General features: G+C 36.6%; 2 protein-coding genes across 6 annotated transcripts in view; one reads left to right on the top strand and one right to left on the bottom strand.

Moving 5' to 3' along the window:
• The window catches only part of LOC111188977 (NACHT, LRR and PYD domains-containing protein 12), a 900554-nt gene that overhangs the window by 60504 nt on the left and 822225 nt on the right, over positions 1–17825 (top strand). For all 3 annotated transcript variants that reach the window (XM_049476912.1, XM_049476914.1, XM_049476913.1), the window contains exons 2-4: positions 14088–14184; positions 14999–15106; positions 17632–17739. In XM_049476912.1, coding sequence (XP_049332869.1) covers positions 14135–14184; positions 14999–15106; positions 17632–17739 — 266 coding nt within the window. In that variant the 5' untranslated portion in view covers positions 14088–14134. The remainder of the gene's footprint in view (positions 1–14087; positions 14185–14998; positions 15107–17631; positions 17740–17825) is intronic.
• The window catches only part of LOC111196387 (NACHT, LRR and PYD domains-containing protein 12-like), a 798826-nt gene that overhangs the window by 127103 nt on the left and 653898 nt on the right, over positions 1–17825 (bottom strand). The gene's annotated exons all lie outside the window — the stretch shown is intronic.

Below are 17825 nucleotides of genomic sequence, written 5' to 3'. Positions count from 1 at the left end.
CAGCGACCAGGGGCGGAACTTTGAATCGCAGGTCATGGCTGAAGTTTGTCAACGCTTAGGAGTACGGAAGACCCGCACCACGCCCCTGCATCCGCAGAGTGACGGGCTGGTCGAGCGTTTTAATCGGACACTCGCAACACAGCTAGCTATCGTCACCAGCAGCCATCAGCGAGATTGGGACCGCCACTTGCCTCTGGTCCTGCTGTCCTGCCGCGCAGCACTCCAGGAGTCTACTGGCTTCACCCCAGCACAACTCATGCTGGGCCGGGAACTACGCACGCCCACCGACCTGGCTTTCGGGCTGCCAGCGGGTTTGGACGAACCTGCGAGCGTGACTGAGTATGCCCGTGATTTAAAAGAGCGCCTGGCGGCTGTACACCTCGCCGCCCGAAAGAGCCAGGGGGGGGCCAGCGCACGACAAAAACGCGCGTACGATATGCGCTGCCAGGGGACGCCACTCGAGCCGGGGACGGAGGTGTGGTTTCACAACCCCCGGCGCAAGAAAGGTCGGTGCCCTAAGCTCCAATCCGACTGGGAAGGGCCATGTCGTGTCCTCCAGAAACTGTCCGAGGTGGTATACCGGGTCCGGACGGGCCGGCGGACTGTGGTGGTGCACCGGGACAGGCTGGCCCCATACCGGCCTAAGGAAGCTGCGGTACCCGCACCTGTTGAAAGGCCTTTGGGTGGGGAAAACCAGGGAGGGGCGGGGGGAAGAGCCTCTACTAGGGCTCGGCGGACTCCCCCGCGCCTCAGAGACTTTGTTCTGGACTAAAAAAAAAAAAAAAAAAAAAAAAAAAAAAAAATATTGTTATCATTGTTGTTATTGGCTAGTGTAGTGCCACCGGGACGGTTGGCAGTAAGGGGGGGGGCTATGTGGCGATCGCCACGTAGTGTTAGGTATGTCAGCCTATAGTGCGCCTGTAGGGGTGGGGTTATGCAAATTCAGGGCCAGCAGGGCATTGTGGGGGTATGTTTTTGGGGGTTGAGGGGAATCTACCTTCTCTGTGTATGTTAGCCAGTTTAGCCACTTTGGGAGTTTTTGGCTGTGTTTTTCAAGTTGGGTTTTACTCTCCAAGCACTTGTCAGAGCTGTAAGTGAGGTACCCTGTTAATAAAGAGCACTTTTCGCTGACATAATGTTGCCGGCTTCTTCATCATCTTCGCGCCCGTTACAATATAGTCAATATAACTCTAGATATGGTTTTAGATAAGAGTTTAGAATTGCTGTATTTCTCTCCTCCCTCTTGTACTCTCCCATTAGTCCGAACGTTGTGTAGATTCAGCCTGCTGAATTTGGCAACCCAAATAAGTTTCGTGGCTGGGGAGGGGTGGGCGGGGCAGACTACTTTCTATGGTGTTTTGAAATTGGACTGCTGTAGCCAATTCACACACTCGCTCTCAGGTCCTACATAATGAACCTTTAATAGTAGTTATAAAAGATATAAAGATTTATTGTTGGTGAAACGTCTGTAGGACTGTTTAGGTTTAGGAATTGTGTAGATAGGCTGAACCCTTGTTTCTGTATTTGGAAAACGCCCACCAGCGACAGCTCGTTCTGAGTGAGACACGCCCCCAAGCGACTTATCGCCTGTTGGACAGGAGACACAAAGCGATTTTAACGTACAGTTTCTTTCTTTCTCTCTCTCTCTCTCTCTCTCTCTCTCTCTCTCTCTCACACACACACACACACACACACTGCGCTCCCTTCCTCATCCCCCCTCCGCTCTCCCCCAATCACACGCGTCTCGGACACGCACGCACACACACACACACACACCACGCAGCGACACAAACGAATCCATGGAGGCAGGCGAGAGAAGCGTGTTTTGTAGCAGAGGTTTGAGAAGCTTCTGTTAATGAGGTTCAACCACTGGTTTACTCACCCCACTCCACTGTTTCACTCTTAACATGTGATTACGAAATAAAAACAGGCCAAAATAACTAAAGTACACATGATATCAGCCTGGGGTGCGTTTCCCGTACAACGACGGAGCCTAGCATTGAACTAACGTGGTACGATGCATCGTTAAACTAACTAACATCTGAAGTACGACCGTTTCCCGAAACCATCCTACTTTGTTGGTACCACAGAAGTCTGAACTATGTTGGTTTGAACCACCGTGGTCTTAACTAAGGTGTTTCCAGATGTGTTCGGCCAGACTTTCCCAGCAGAAAACGTGCAAAACTCACAATCTTTAAAATATTATGCCAAAAATATGTTACTAATGTATCATTTAGGCTATTTATATTGTAATTATCACCAGAACATAACGGACAACAATACTATTAATAAAATAACAATGAACTGCAAGTAAAATGTAGACAATAATTGCTATATATTCATTATTATTTGTAACAGACAGTGTTACTTAAAAAAAACATACACATATTTGCTATTGCAATATTTTTTTTAAATAAAATAATCACCATTCTGAAGAAGTCTTATTAAAATGAGACATGAGAAATGTGTTACTCAGTGGTTCAGCAGAGCGCCTACGACGTGCAGCGCGCGGTGTTCTGTCGAATTGTGCAACCCATCGAGATGTGCTTCTCAACACCAGCGCCCATGCGTGGAAACATTTTTTATTTATTTATTGTTTTTTTATGGTAATTCTGTTCTTTTTGGTTGCATTAAAAAACCAGGAACCCCTTGCCATTATTTCTGAGTATTACAAATGCGTAAATGACAGCTGATGATAATGAAAGTAAATATAAGTTAGCAATAATAAAAAAATAAGGTTTATAATCACCCTAATAACCCAAAACTGTCTCCTGATATTTTGATTCAGGCTTTCCAAATATTCTACCGAAAGCATGTTTAAATATGGGGCTTTTTCTAGCAATTTTATATTTAAAAATTAAATATGCACTAGGATAATACGGTTTGACAGGGTAGCAAAACTCGACAGACACCGGATGGACGCCTAGTTCGAATCCCAGTCGTGGTTTTATTCTCTTAATGTTTTTTTTTCATAATGGCAATTAATGTTATTATTTTTTACATATATATTAATGTAGCCTACATATTTCTACGTATTTCCTGTAATATATTATTTAACAAATACTAATTGATAACATTTGTATAGGCCTAGAAACACGTTGTATTGGCTAAATAATAAATTTTCTTTATTCACACTCTGTCTGGCCCTGTTACCTGCAGAGGATAATTAGGTAATTCAAAACACCTGCTTATTACATATCTTATTCACAGAGTGCATATAGCACAATGGGTTTAAAAAAATAATTATTAACTATTTCATAAATGTTCACAGCACAAGTTATCTTTACTCAAGAGATGCCTGCTTGAATAATTGGCATACATCTTTCCAAGACTGTAAAATACATTTTAGCTAAAGAGCACTTCTCTTTTCACTACACTGAATTCATGTTTGCCAAATAAAGCTAAATGTTAAAGACATACATTAAAAAAAGGACTGAATTGTATTATTTTACCTGGGCGCACATTGGTAAAAGTGAAGTGGCTCAATTAATGTAATAAACACAAACATTAAAAAGAAATAGGTACTTTTGATATCTTAAATCCTCGTGCAGCAATATTAATGTGATTTATCAGCTTTCTGAATCCTACCGTCCATCGTCTGCAATAATAACCAGGAACTAAGCTCCTAACGACAGGTCTAGAGCTGTAGTTGGAACGACGCAGCTGAACCACGGTAGTTGCGAACATTCGCTGGAACCACGGTTCTGGGAAACACCTGAGTAGCTTAACTAAGTGCTGCACTATGCAAGTTACTAACGTGGTTACCTCCATAGTTCCAACCACGCTTTTGGGAAACACCTGCGTCGCAGCTGCATCGTCCAGACTAAGTAAGTTGCTAACGTAGTTAGCAACTACGCTTTTGGGAAACGTACCCCAGATGTCTTCTGTTTTATCCAAATTTTATTTTGCTCCTGCTACATCTTCATGAATTTTATAATCCGGAACTCTTTCTGATTTCTTACGATTACTGTGATGTCGTCATCAGCAAAGTCTGTAAGTTTAAAAGATTCTTTACCTAAAGACATCAATTCCTTTAATTCTGGTATAATTTTTAATTTTATTTAAAAGAGGACTAACTTTTAACACACACATAATACTGCACTTAAAGAGCAGCCTTGTTTTACTCCTCTATGTGTCTTAAATTATTTTAAAATACCCTTTAACATTAATTTGAGCTTCTGATTTTTCATATAATAACTTGATCTTATGGAGGAAATTTGGTGGAAAACCACAGTGCTGCAAATCATTCCATAAATATTCCCTGGAAAAAAAGCCTTTTTCTAATCTAAAGTAATTATATAAAATTCCTTATCATTATTTAAATGTATTCATTTATTATAAATCAAGGTAATCACAGATTTATAGAACAATTCATTCATTTTTCCATCTCTAATACCTTCATTAAAATAATTTTGTAATAAACTTATAATTTCATTTATACAGGATTATACATTTTGCAGGTTAACAATTTCTTCCTTTGTAATTGGTTGACATTGACGAGAGGTCCTCTGCTTGTAATTTTGAACAGCCTGATTAATGATTGTGAATTTTTTTGTTTCCTGTGTAGTTTCTGTTTTTCTTTTTTGTTTTCTATTACATTCCCATGCTCATCTCTAATCCATTTAATTATCTGCGTGACATTAAGTTCTCTAAAAAGTGTCATTTTAATAACTCGATCTTGAGCTGTGTTAACATTATTCATTATAAATTGATAGATTTGATAAATTTATAGATTAACCTTCCAGGAATCAATTATCTGTAATTAATTATTTCAAACAATTGATTATGGAATAATAAACCAATTCCATCAGCTTTACATTCTCCAATAGAAAAGAAGGAATAACCATTATCCCACATTTTTTTGGATTTTCTATATCTTCATATGTATTTAGTTTTGTTTACTGTAAACACAACACAACAAATCTCTGCTTTTTTTTCTTTTAAATATACAAAATTTCTCATTCCTGTTCTTTTTATACTGAATCCCCCAACATTGCATAGTGCAATATTAAGTCAGACAGAGGAGATAAAGAAATGTTTATTTCTTTTATTTTTCTTAGTGTACTGTTCATTCTGCTTCTAACCTCCTTTTTTAGGTTTACTCTTCCGTTTCGTTTCGTTGGCTGCAGCAGCCCCTGTGCGTACACTGTAAAACCCAATAAGTTAAGTAAACTCAAAAAATTTGGTGAAACTGATTACATAAAAATTATTAATTGATAGTAACTCAACTTTGTAAGTTAAAGAAACTGTTTTATTTAAGTACCATTTACTAAATAATTTTAAGTTATAATAACTTGCAATTTTACATAGAAGAAACTCTCTTATTTAAGTACCTTGTACTAAAAAATTTAAAGCTATATGAACTTACAATTTTTAGTAGAATAAACTTTCTTATTTAAGTACCTTCTACAAAGTAATTTTAAGTTACATTACCTTACACTTGTAATCTAAATAAATACTTTTTATTGAGTTATCATTACTAGATAATTTTAAGTTCAAAGTACACAATTAAATAATGTATAGGTAACGAAATCTTTTTATTGCATTTACTTGAAAACATTTCTCGTTAAAACAACAACAACAAAAAAAAAACTAATTCACAGTAGTTTAAAAAAGTTTTTTTGAACCTGTTAGAAATGTACAGGGGTTGGACAATGAAACTGAAACACCTGTCCTTATTTTAGTGTGGGAGGTTTCATGGTTAAATTGGAGCAGCCTGATGTCCAATCTTCATTAATTGCACATTGCACCAGTAAGAGCAGAGTGTGAAGGTTCAGTTACGTTTACGCATCTGTGACAAGGACAGCAAGTCTGTGGTCTAAAACCAGGTGTTTCAGTTTCATTGTCCAACCCCTGTATTTACTTGAACACATTTTAAAATAAAAACAAATATGTCAACAGTTAACTAACTTTTTATTTACACATACAATGAAAAACTATAAAAATAGAAATTACTTGAATTAATCACAAACAGTACATAAGGAAATGCCTGAGGAAATGGATCAATCATTTTTAGAAGTGGAGAATACGAAAAAAAAAAAAGTATAAAAAAATGTGTCAAATAATCAGGTCACAACAATAAATATATATATATATATATATATATATATATATATATATATATATATATATATATATATATATATATATATATATATATATATATATATATTTATTTATATATATAAGCTTAATTATACAGCCTTTTAACACAAGGATTTCTAAAGTGTGCCTTCTCTAATAGAAAAAGTGAGCACCAAAAAAAAATAAAAATAAAAAAAAAATAAATCCGTTCCTCTAATAATTCATTGTTTTTGCAGAATGACGCATTAGGGGTTTTGTGTAGCAATGCAAAAATAAATTAATAAAATACATTTAAAAAAATCCCACTTCAAGAGTAACTCACTAAAACCAAGTTGAACATCATTGCTGTCCAATGCAACTTCACAGGAGAGAGGGAGAGAAAAAAACTTATTATGGTATGGTCATTTTGGAAAATTTCTACAGGGCAATTAATAAATACATTTTGACAGCGTAAGGCAGGGTTGCTAAACCTCTCCATATTGGCCCAGTGTGGCTGCAGATTTTTATTCAAACCAACCAGCAACACACCTGATTCTACTAGTTTAATCCATTAGTCAGTCTTCAAACAAATAAGAACATGAGCTTCTGCTTTGCAGGAAAAAAAAACAACCTGCAGTCACACCAGCCCAATGTGGACAGAGTCGACACCCCTGGTGTAAGGGACAGTTTTGTGTGTTTAAATTACATAGTTTAAAAAAAAAACTGGACAGTCACTGGACAGTTTTTTTCTGCATCTGGTGAATAATAGTCCCATTAATATAATTTGTACTTTTGGGCATAATATTATTGAATCATCAAAATCATCTTTACTCCCCTGACATTTTTTTTAACACAACACCAGACTAATTTTAACACAACCTCCACTCATAGTTCAGTCTAGTTAACACAAAATAAACTTGATGATCATAGCAGTAGAAAATGTACAGCACTGGCTACATTCATACAGCAGGTAAAATGGACCAAATACAATTTTCCCTAATATGTATCATTTTTGTCTGACATTCAATTCCAATTTGGCACACATTGATATGTGGTAATGAAAATCATTAAAATTTAAAATTGAAGTTTAACGCAAGAAAGTAACTCATAACACTAGCGCTCATTTCTTTCTTATTATTCCTTTAAAATTGAACAAGAAAATAACATTTGGGCCACGCTACCTGCTCTCCACCAGTTTTGCACTGGTAAAACTGTTTTTTTCTGCAAGTAAAACCAAGAACACATACAATACATAGGTACAAAAAGTATTGGGATCCTTACAGAAGCTTTTATGGCATTGCTTTCAGCAGATTGAGAGTCCTGCTGGTAGTGATGAGCAGAGCGCTGAACACTTCTGTGCACTACTCCCTTCAGCAATCAGAAAACCAAACTCTAACATAACATGGCTGGACACATGGGACTGAATGTAATAACTGAACCATGTCCAGACACTTGCATGAATTAGCAACGGTGTAACATTTCTTCATACTTCAATTTACTCCACTGCCAACAGCTCGTTTTTAAGGGTCAACACTCTGGGCCTCAACTTTCCATCCTCCAGTCCCATCAAGACTTTCTGGGTGAAGTCAAAAGTGTTTGCTAACTCTTTTGGGTAACTTAGATGCAGTGCGTACATAAGTCCAAAAAGCGTGACAAATGCATCAGCTAATGTGGGGTGTTCGATAACAATGTTACCCTCAAGCACAACTGCAATCCTCTCTGGACAGAATGGCATGGCATCAGTTGAATTGGCACTGATTGAGAGGAGACCAATTGGCATGTCATCAATGTCGGGTTCATCAGATTGGGACACCTGAAGAGAGATGTATTGTGTTACTTTATATTTCCAAAGAAAAAAAAAAATCTAAAAACTACATAACATCATAGCATAAAATAAAACATAAAACGTGACATCAACTGGTGTATGTATAAACAAACATTTGGACATTTTATAATTGTCATGTAATTTTTTATGGATGATATAGTCCCAGGATTAATCATGAGAAACATTTATCACGTATTTGTGTACACAAATATACATATTACGTATATTTGATTGTTTTAAAATTAAGTCAGCTCAATCACGTTAATGAGCTCTCCTTCCAAATTGATCAGAAAGGATCCTAATTTTTGGGTAGTGCATCAGATCATATTTACCAAATAATTATATTTGATTTACACATGTTCACTTCCTACTCTCCTATCTCAGATGGAGCAGACAGGAGAAACAGTGTACCTGTTTAAAAGTCTTCACTTACACATGCAAATAAACACTATGCTATTATCAATGTTTTCAAAATGATTGTCATGTTTATCGTATGATAAATCGATAACGAAATTATGCACCAGGCCTAGTTAGAGTTTTTTTACTGCTTGAAGAAGGGCAAGAAAATATCATTGATATCATATCGTATCACAATGTTTTGCACCCCCAATATATTTTTTATTCAGATTTTATAACATGGATTAGAGTATCAGCTACATAAGCCTACAGACAAATTTATTTAAAATGTAGGTACACGTCAATGAAGAAAAGAAGAAATAGCTTTAATCTGCCTTCCAGAGAAGAGAAATTGAGGTTAAAGTGGACAAGAAACACCATGGATTTTTTACAGGTTTTCTACAGAATTAAACATGCTGGAATTCACTTTGGGGAAATTTTAGATAAAAAATATTTACATGGTAAATTACAATATTTTATTTGCTATTATTGAATAAGTTAGCTTTAGATTGCTGTTGCCCCTATGGTAGTGATAACATCACAAGTTTTGTTAGTAGAAATTCGTAGATATATCGTTAGACAGATAACTGCCTTTTTAAAAAACATGAAGCCATGATGGCTGATACTTGCCAATATTTCAAACGGATATTTATTGTAGGCTGGAAAAGTACCAAGTGATGCTGGATGTGCTGCTACAATTGGCCAACACTGGCAGTGCTACTTTAAAATGTATTAACTTAAGCACATGTGTAATATTGGATATCGGCTCAAAATTCCCACATCGGTTCATCTCTATTATGGGTGTTTGGATGGATGTCTTGCATTTAGCCTTGTCAATTATACCTCTTTTGCACAGTGGAGCTGTGTCTAGGTGGTGGATATGGGTTAAAGATCAAGACCCTGACAATTTTGTCTTCCCCATTTTGTTAAAAAAATAAAAATAAATAAAAAACTGCTCAAGCAGGACTGTCCATTTCTTTTTATTTAGTGTGACTCCTTGTAACTGAGTACATTATATTACTTATTCTCTGTGTTTATTATCTGTGTGGATGTAATCTATATCATTGGTTCGCTGCTCAAAGTTCTACACAAAAACAAAAATGTCCTTGTCATCATGCAGATTAGGTTGGATACTAATAACCATTATTACAATTGATTTTATGATTAACAAAACAGCATGCTTACTTACATTCCACGTCTTCAGAAAACTGGAGTCGTCCTCATGAAGATAGGCAGGAAGAGCGCGGAGGACAGCAGCACGTCTGACATGCACATCAACTTGCTCCTTAAGCATGAAAACATTTTTTAACTTTTGGTCATGCTTGTCATTACAGCCACACTCCACTATGATTACGTTATACTATAACCATGTATTTATAAATGAAATGTAATCAAACAAATGCTATAATACACCATAGCATATTATTCAGGTATCACAAAGTGCAACCAACTGACCTGGAGGTCATATATTCTGAAGAGCTGACACCAAACTTCAGACACTTTTCCAGCACGTCCTGCTTTAATCCTGAACAAGCTCAGAAGATGAGGGGCATGTCTGTCCAACTCAGCATAGAAGTGGTTTTTTAGGTTGACGTTTGTAATTCTATGAAATTCTGCACAGATCTGCAAAAAAAAAAAAGTTCAGGTCAGAATATATGTGCGTAGTGCATGTTGTCTGGTAGAGAAAAAAAATACTGGCAAACACGTTCATATCACATTTATTGGAAAATATGCAAATTTCTCTACCATACTGTAAATATGGGTAAAAAGATACGATCACTACGCACAAATTTTGGTACACACAGTGGCCATGAAAGAAAGGACAGTATCTGCTATAAATCTGATACAAGATATTGAATTAGTGTAGTAAGGAAAATATTTTTACCTGTGAATCTACTTTTAAGGCAGGCCAGCGTTCCAGAACATCACCCACACGAGTTTGTAATATTTTTGTTTGTTTTTGATTAAATTTGTAATGGATGAACGATAAACGCAAATATGATTAATAATAATTATTAAAATCCCAACCAAGGCATTTTTCGCCCTAAATGTTTATTTTCTTAAAGGATATACTGCTAAATATGCTAAATAAGTGAAAAGCAGAGATTTTAAGCTTTAAATGGTATATTGTATATCTATATGAGCCTATAACTGTTCATAACTATTCAGAAACAAAACTACATATGAAATATTATAAATTTCTGGCCCTCCGGCGGGCCAGGGCGTGTTAAGAGGTTAAAAAAAAAATAAAAGAAAGGGGTTAAAGGCGGGAGCTGGCTCAGCTATAAAGCATCTGGGGCTAGCTAGCTAAGCTAAGCTAGCGCCAGAAGCCCTATTAGCGATAGCTTTTTAAAATTAATAATACATTTTAATAAACTTTTCTATTTTTATATAACGATTTTAACCAATGTTACCCCCCAACATTTAAATGTATGAACGTTTTGTCTCATCTTAAGGCGGGAGGTGGCCTGACAAGAAGGCTTAGCTAGCTGAAAATAAGGGGTGGCCGTAATAGGGGCCTGCTAGCTAGTAAGCTAACGTTAGCGCTAGCTAGCTAGCTAACAATTTTAGCTAATGTTACCCCACGACATTTAAAATATATGCACAGCTGATTCAGCAATGTAAACTCTGAGACAATGAAAAATAATGAATTAAATATTAATATGCTGGCTTCTACTAGTTTAGCTAGCTAGTTAGCGTTAGCTAGTTTATCTAGCTAGTTTAGCTAGCTAGTTAGCGTTAGCTACTTTAGCTAGCTAGCTATCAGTTTCCACCATTGAGATGGTGGAGATGGTTTATACATACATAAATATTAGCAAATAATGTATTAAATATTCAATGTAGTACACGAGGTAGCTAAAACACCAGTAAAATATGAATATGGGGCAAAATCACCAGATAACTCACCTCATTCAGGAGCCCAAAAAACAAAATGCCCGCCTGAAGTGAGCAGAGCAAGTATGGCGCACTTGCCCAGGAGAATGTGTAGGAGGAGCTTCGTCAGGTCAGGTGGCATTGCTGTAAAATTATTTGAGTTCAGTGACACAGACAAATTAAAATGATTGAGCACAAAAACCTTAAAATGTTAAAATAGTACAGATTATGTTGAAAATTTGAGTCAAATTAACTTCTTACTTGTTTTTGAGTTATTACAACCTATTTAATTTATCAAACTTGTACTGTTCGGGTTTACAGTGTATGTATGGTGGTAGATCTGGTCATAGATGGAAGGAGAGGTGATGAAGAAGGAGGAGGAACTTGGTTTGCTTGTGTTTCGGCTGCTGCAGACTCGTACTCCTCGCTGCTGTCTCCTTCAGACGAGGTGCTGGTGTTCGGATTTCCTCCGTCTGTCTCTCCGCTGCTGCAGCTGCTTCCGCTGCTACTTAAATCTTCATGATGACTCATTTCCATCCTCTACTCTTTCACTTCCATTGTAGAGAGCTTCACTTGGACCTGGTTCCTCCACTGCGTCTGGTTCAACTCGGTTTGGGTGACTGATCGTTGGAAGTGTTGTTAGAGGGATTTAATTTCTTCAGAAACTACTTCCTCTTTTTTATTTCCACTTACTGTCCACACAGTCACCATTATTAAAATACACACCAAAAATAGTATTTGCTCTTTATCTGGAACATCGACTCTGAACTTCTTTCTTTGATCCCCAATCCACACACATTCAGATTTAGCCATATTAAGCTTTGCACCAGAAAGTTTTATATTAAATGTATAATATTCCATTATATTGTCTAAGTCTTTTTTTTGTTTTAATAAAAACTGTAATATCATCTGTATAAGCTGTGGTTTTAACTAAATAATCTCCTCTTTTAATACCTTGTATACTTTCATCATTATGGCTAGAACGTAAAGGGCAGAACTCAGAGGATAATCTTGTTTTATTCCTCCTATCGGCCTCGGTTTTTGCTCCACTCATCCATCAAGTTTTTCTGAGTTAAAGTTTGTTGAATTTTTAAGAGTGCAGGTACGTAACAGTTTTATATTTTATCCTGACGTAATTTTTTTAATCTGACTTCATGACCAACATTCAACCTGAAATGAATTTCTATTGACGTTGGTGATCAGCTGGATAGTGAGGGTTTTATCCTCCAGTTAGACCAGGAGCTCACCACTCACCCTGCTACTCCTATCATGTCCAACTGGAAGTCCTCATTTACTTGTTTTTATTAAAAATATAACTTTATGAAATGTGATTGGAACAGTCACACCATGTGAGCATTTTTTTCGTTTCACTGAAAATTGTGAAAAAAAATATGAATCCTATAATGCTCTGTAAATTCATATAAATCTCAATTTCTTGTCAACCACCCTTATATAAAATGCAGAACATCTCAAAGACACTAGATGGAGGCAGTGCTCCTTTCTCCCAGCATTATTATCACAGTGCACACATGTGCAGTATAGTCACATCAGAGAACATAAAATACCAACTGTTTTTTTAATTTTTTAAAAAAATTGTATTTAAGAGGTAAATGAAATTATTTAGTGATTTATTTTTATGATTATTTATTATTTGTTATTTTTATTATTATTTATTATTTGTTTAATTGTCATTTACCTTTATGTTACCTTTAAATAAATAAGGACAGTGAGCTCAGGCTGTTTAATGCAGTCATGGAAAACAGAATCATCATGTAAAACACATGAAAACATTATAAAATGTGGGTCAGAGCATGCGCAGTGCGGGGAGGAGCAGAACTCGGCAGAACACCGGTCTGAAAACCCCAGTTTTCAGACCGGTGTTCTGCCGAGTTCTGCTACCCGTCCAAAAGTGCTCCTCCCCGCACTGCGCATGCTCTACAGCTGTGTGGGAAAAACTTCAGACTCATGAATATTCAAACTTTCCATTCAGCCGTGTAATGTGATTGGCTGACAATAGCCAAAAACTACCGATAGCTCCGCCCACCCAGCGTCTATTTGCTGTGAGAGTTAGGGGGCGGGGCTTAGAGGGAGACAGGTGAGACTAAGGTAAAGGAGGACAAGAGGACAGAAGTCCGGATTCACTCGGTAAGTTCAGAACTGAAGAGAATGTAGAACAGAACCGTGTAGCTTAAAGTCAGAACCGGTTCTAAAGGTTCCTCAGATCCAGAACCGGTTCTTTAAGATCAGCTCAGTGTCCGATTCCACTGGAAGAACCAGGATCAGCATGGAGATCTGAATCGGGCCTGGATCAGACCTGGACCTGGTCTAGATCAGACCGGCTGGAGAACAATCAGCTGTAACAGATCAATAATGCTATAAACTGAAGAGAAATGCGCAGATATAGATTGATATTTATTGATCACAGTGTAGATTATGCTGTTTAAAGCGCATTACTGCTTAATGTGGACTTTGATCTGTTGGGGAGATAAAAACACGGAGCTGCTATAAAGGCGTGTTTACATGCAGTAGCGCTGTTCAACCAGCAGGGGGAGCAACGGAGCTCAAGATCACGTGGTGTGTTAGTGTTTTTAATCCTGCTGTTTTATATTATACTTAAATAATCTCTCTATTCTGATTCAGTAACATAATAATAATATCATTAATAATAATAATAGAACAGTGTGTATATTTATAATGTTGTGTAATGCAGTAATATTACTAATAATAATTAAATTATAATAATTATAATAACAGTAAATGTTTCTGTAATCAGTAGAATAATGTGTAATGAGGGTAAATCACACTGTTATGTATCGTTCTCTGTTTGTTTTGTTTTGTTAGTTTATCAGGTATTGTTTAATGCAGTTCTGATGATAATGTCATTATTGTAAGAATAAAGGTTTTATTGTAACGGCTGATCTGTTCTCAGGGGTCGGTGTCGGCAGTGTTCAGCTGTGTGTAAATGAAGAAGAGTAAATGATGGATCTTCAGAACTCCAGCAGTGGAGGAGGACCTCCTGTCCTAAAGTGAGTAAATTAAGTGATGGGTTTAATATGTAAAGTAGTTTTGTATTGTAATGGTTTCAGCTCTAATCCTGGAGCTGTGATCTGCATATTTTACAGTTTTAAAATATTGAGAACAGAGTTTCTCCTAGACCAGAGTCAGAACCCTGTGCTGCATTTAAACACAGAGAAACACTTAACAAACCAGCCAGTTATTCTTATAGTAGAATGTGTTTCTAATCTGTATTTAAAGTACATATCTGCCTTTAATATCTAATTGTTAATATTAATATATGTTTCCTTCTGGCACAGTAACAGTATTGCTGTAGTTATTTTATGCTGTTGCTAGGTGGTTGCTATGGTATGGGGTGGTTGCATATTTATGTTCAAAAATATGGTCCATATCGGATTTGTCTGTAGTGAAAGTGAACTCTGGACCAGATCCATTGTGAGGATCCGTCTCGGATTTTACCACACGCTGTCTGGGTTTACATTAGCATTAGAAATGAGGAAATCCTGATGTGCTGCATTTATATAGATCAGATGGAAGTGATTGGGTTTGTTATTAAAGCTGTGGATTGAAGCTTCTCACAGAAAGACTTGTTCTATTCTGTTCTGATCTGTATCTCTGTTAGAGTTCAGTATAAAAATATACCTTTTAGTTTATAATACAGTATAATTGTGTAATTGTGTAACTCTTACCAATACATGTTATTAACTAGACACAGATCTATAAAATACATATAGTAAATATGATCTAATCAGGTGATGACATTGTTACGTCACATTACTCCACACTTTACTCTCGTCATGGATCATCATTAAGATCTGTTTACAGGAGGAAGAGAGCAGCATCTCCAGCCCCCAGTGGAGTGTCTATGAAGAGTGATTGGTCCATGCATCATCCTCCAATGTTCAGCAGTGGAGGAGGACCTCCTGTCCTAAAGTGAGTAAATTAAGTGATGGGTGAATATGTAAAGTAGTGCTGGGCGTTAAAACGTTATCGATATGTATCGCGATATATATTTTCCTCGATTACACTGATAAGCTGGGTGATAGGATTCGATAAACTTTATTTTCTATTTCCCGTTTAAGCTGCCCTGCGAACAGGTGTAGCACGCGATCAGGCAGCACGCTTTACCACTTTCCGTGTAAGTTAACGTTAACTTCAGCACGAGTGATGGGTTAGTATATAAACACACAGAAAAGCAGCACTTTCCATCTTTTTTCCTAACCCTCACTGTTTCTGTTAGAAAACCCTGAGGGCAGAATTCTCCTGTTTCTGTTTCTCCTCTGTCTCTGATTACTTTGTGTTTTTAGTTTTTAACAGGTAGAGAGTCTGTTGTGCTGGATATTTTACTAAATACAGAAGATTATATAATCTGTGTAGCTGTATTTGAACGGAACTAAACATTGCTGTTACTGAACTGGATGAGTTTTAAATACACTTGTTAAGTAATGTAAGTCTAGTCTACTGAAAGCCAGTAATGTTAGTATAAATCTGTACTGCAGGAGAAGTGGATCATTTCAGAAACTTGACTTTATTCCTTCCACCTCCATTACAGGTCACTTGCTTTAAAATATTTAAAGTTAGCATTATTTAAATATTTTAAAGCAAGTGACCTGTAATGGAGGTGGAAGGAATAAAGTCAAGTTTTTATTCAGGCTAGTCAAGCTATTATTTTAATAAACATTAGCAGTACATAATCTCAAAATAACAACAAATATAAAATCGAAAAACAGTAAAACATATGTAATACATACTTTTTATATGACTAAAACTAGACTAAAATGTTTGTTTTCATCGACTAAAACTTGACTAAAATTAATAATATCCGATAGACTAGAATGTAATTAAAACTATTATACATTTTAGTCAAAAGATTAAGACTTTAACTACATCAAAACCACCTGTCAAAATGAACACTGATATTACTCTTGTATTTTGCTTTATGTAGCTGCCTGCATTCAGGGAGGGGAATAATCCCTTGATTAAATATAATTTTAGAAGTGCTATGGGAATTTAAATTAAAGAGACAAATAATGTAAAGGGTCTGATATAGTTTATATATTTGTCCCCTTGTACTTGTCTTAAGGGCCAAACATGTTGGGGGGGGTGTTGGGTTCCGGACCTGTGTGGATGTATAATGACTTTTTTAAATTAATTTAAAAGCTGTCTGAGCTCCTTGTACCCACCTGGCAAGATGTGGATATCCTAGTGTCTGTCCACAAGGCTCTGAGTCTGCTAATGATTTTGGTCATAACTCCCATATTCTCTCACTTATGAGTAAAAAGAAACCTTTAAGTGTAACAGAACGTTATTTGATTTATATTGTGATACATATCGATATCGGCTGATATGGAAAACTATATCGTGATAAGACTTTTTTCCATATCGCCCAGCCCTAATGTAAAGTAGTTTGATATTTTAATGATTTCAGCTCTAATCCAGGAGCTGTGATCTGCATGTTTTACAGTTTTAAACTACTACGAACAGAGTTCTCTTAAACACAGAGAAACGCTTAACAAACCAGCCTGTTATTCTTATAGTAGAATGTGTTTCTAATCTGTATTTAAAGTAAAGATCTGCCTTTAATATCTAATAGTTAATATTAATACTTATTATTCCATATTGTAGTTTAGAGTGTAAATATGTTTAATTCTGGCACAGTAACAGTATAAGGTGGTTTCTGTAGTGATCTTATGTTGTTGCTATGGTGGTTGCTATGGTATAGGGGTGGTTGCTGAGCTGTTTGCAGCTGGCGAGGTTCAATAACCAGAACAGAGCTGCTCTGGTTCAGGATGGTGGTAAGAGGATCTGGTCCAGATTTTTGAACAGAAATGTGACGATTTGATCAAAATCTGGATCGGATTTGTCTGTAGTGAAAGTGAACTCTGAACCAGATCCATTCTGAGGATCCGTCTCGGATTTTACCACACACTGTCTGGGTTTAATTAGCATTAGAAATGAGGAAATCCTGATGTGCTGCATTTATATAGATCAGATGGAAGTGATTGGGTTTGATATTAAAGCTGTGGAATGAAGCTTCACACAGAAAGACTTGTTCTATTCTGTTCTGATCTGTATCTCTGTTAGAGTTCAGTATAAAAATATACCTTTTAGTTTATAATACAGTATAATTGTGTAATTGTGTAACTCTTACCAATACATGTTATTAACTAGTCACAGATCTATAAAATACATATAGTAAATATGATCTAATCAGGTGATGACATTGTGACATCATAACAAACACACAAATATATTCAACAGTATTGTTAAAGAAATTAAAATATGTATATTTATTAGACGAGCGTTTTTCAGTTTGGGGCAGCTGACAGAAAGCTTCGGGACGCTTCTGGGACGGTTATGAAGAAGTTAGTCTGGAACCTGTGAATAAGTTTTAGTAAAGGAACACATTACTCCACACTTTACTCTCATCATGGATCATCATGAAGATCTGTTTACAGGGAAAAGAGAGCAGCATCTCCAGCCCCCAGTGGAGTGTCTATGAAGAGTGACGGGTCCATGATTCATCCTCCAAACTTCAGCAGTGGAGGAGGAAGCTCTGGGTCTCGGTACATCACTGCACTAAACTACTGTTCTGTTCTGAGAGTGAAGCTCTTCAGTTCCTGATCTTTATTAAAGATGTGCTGTGTGTTGG

This window comes from Astyanax mexicanus, chromosome 4 (genome assembly GCF_023375975.1).
Source record: "Astyanax mexicanus isolate ESR-SI-001 chromosome 4, AstMex3_surface, whole genome shotgun sequence".
Taxonomy (NCBI): Eukaryota; Metazoa; Chordata; class Actinopteri; order Characiformes; family Acestrorhamphidae; genus Astyanax; species Astyanax mexicanus.
The sequence above is the reverse complement of the archived record's forward strand: the minus strand, read 5'-3'. Positions and strand labels throughout refer to the sequence as shown.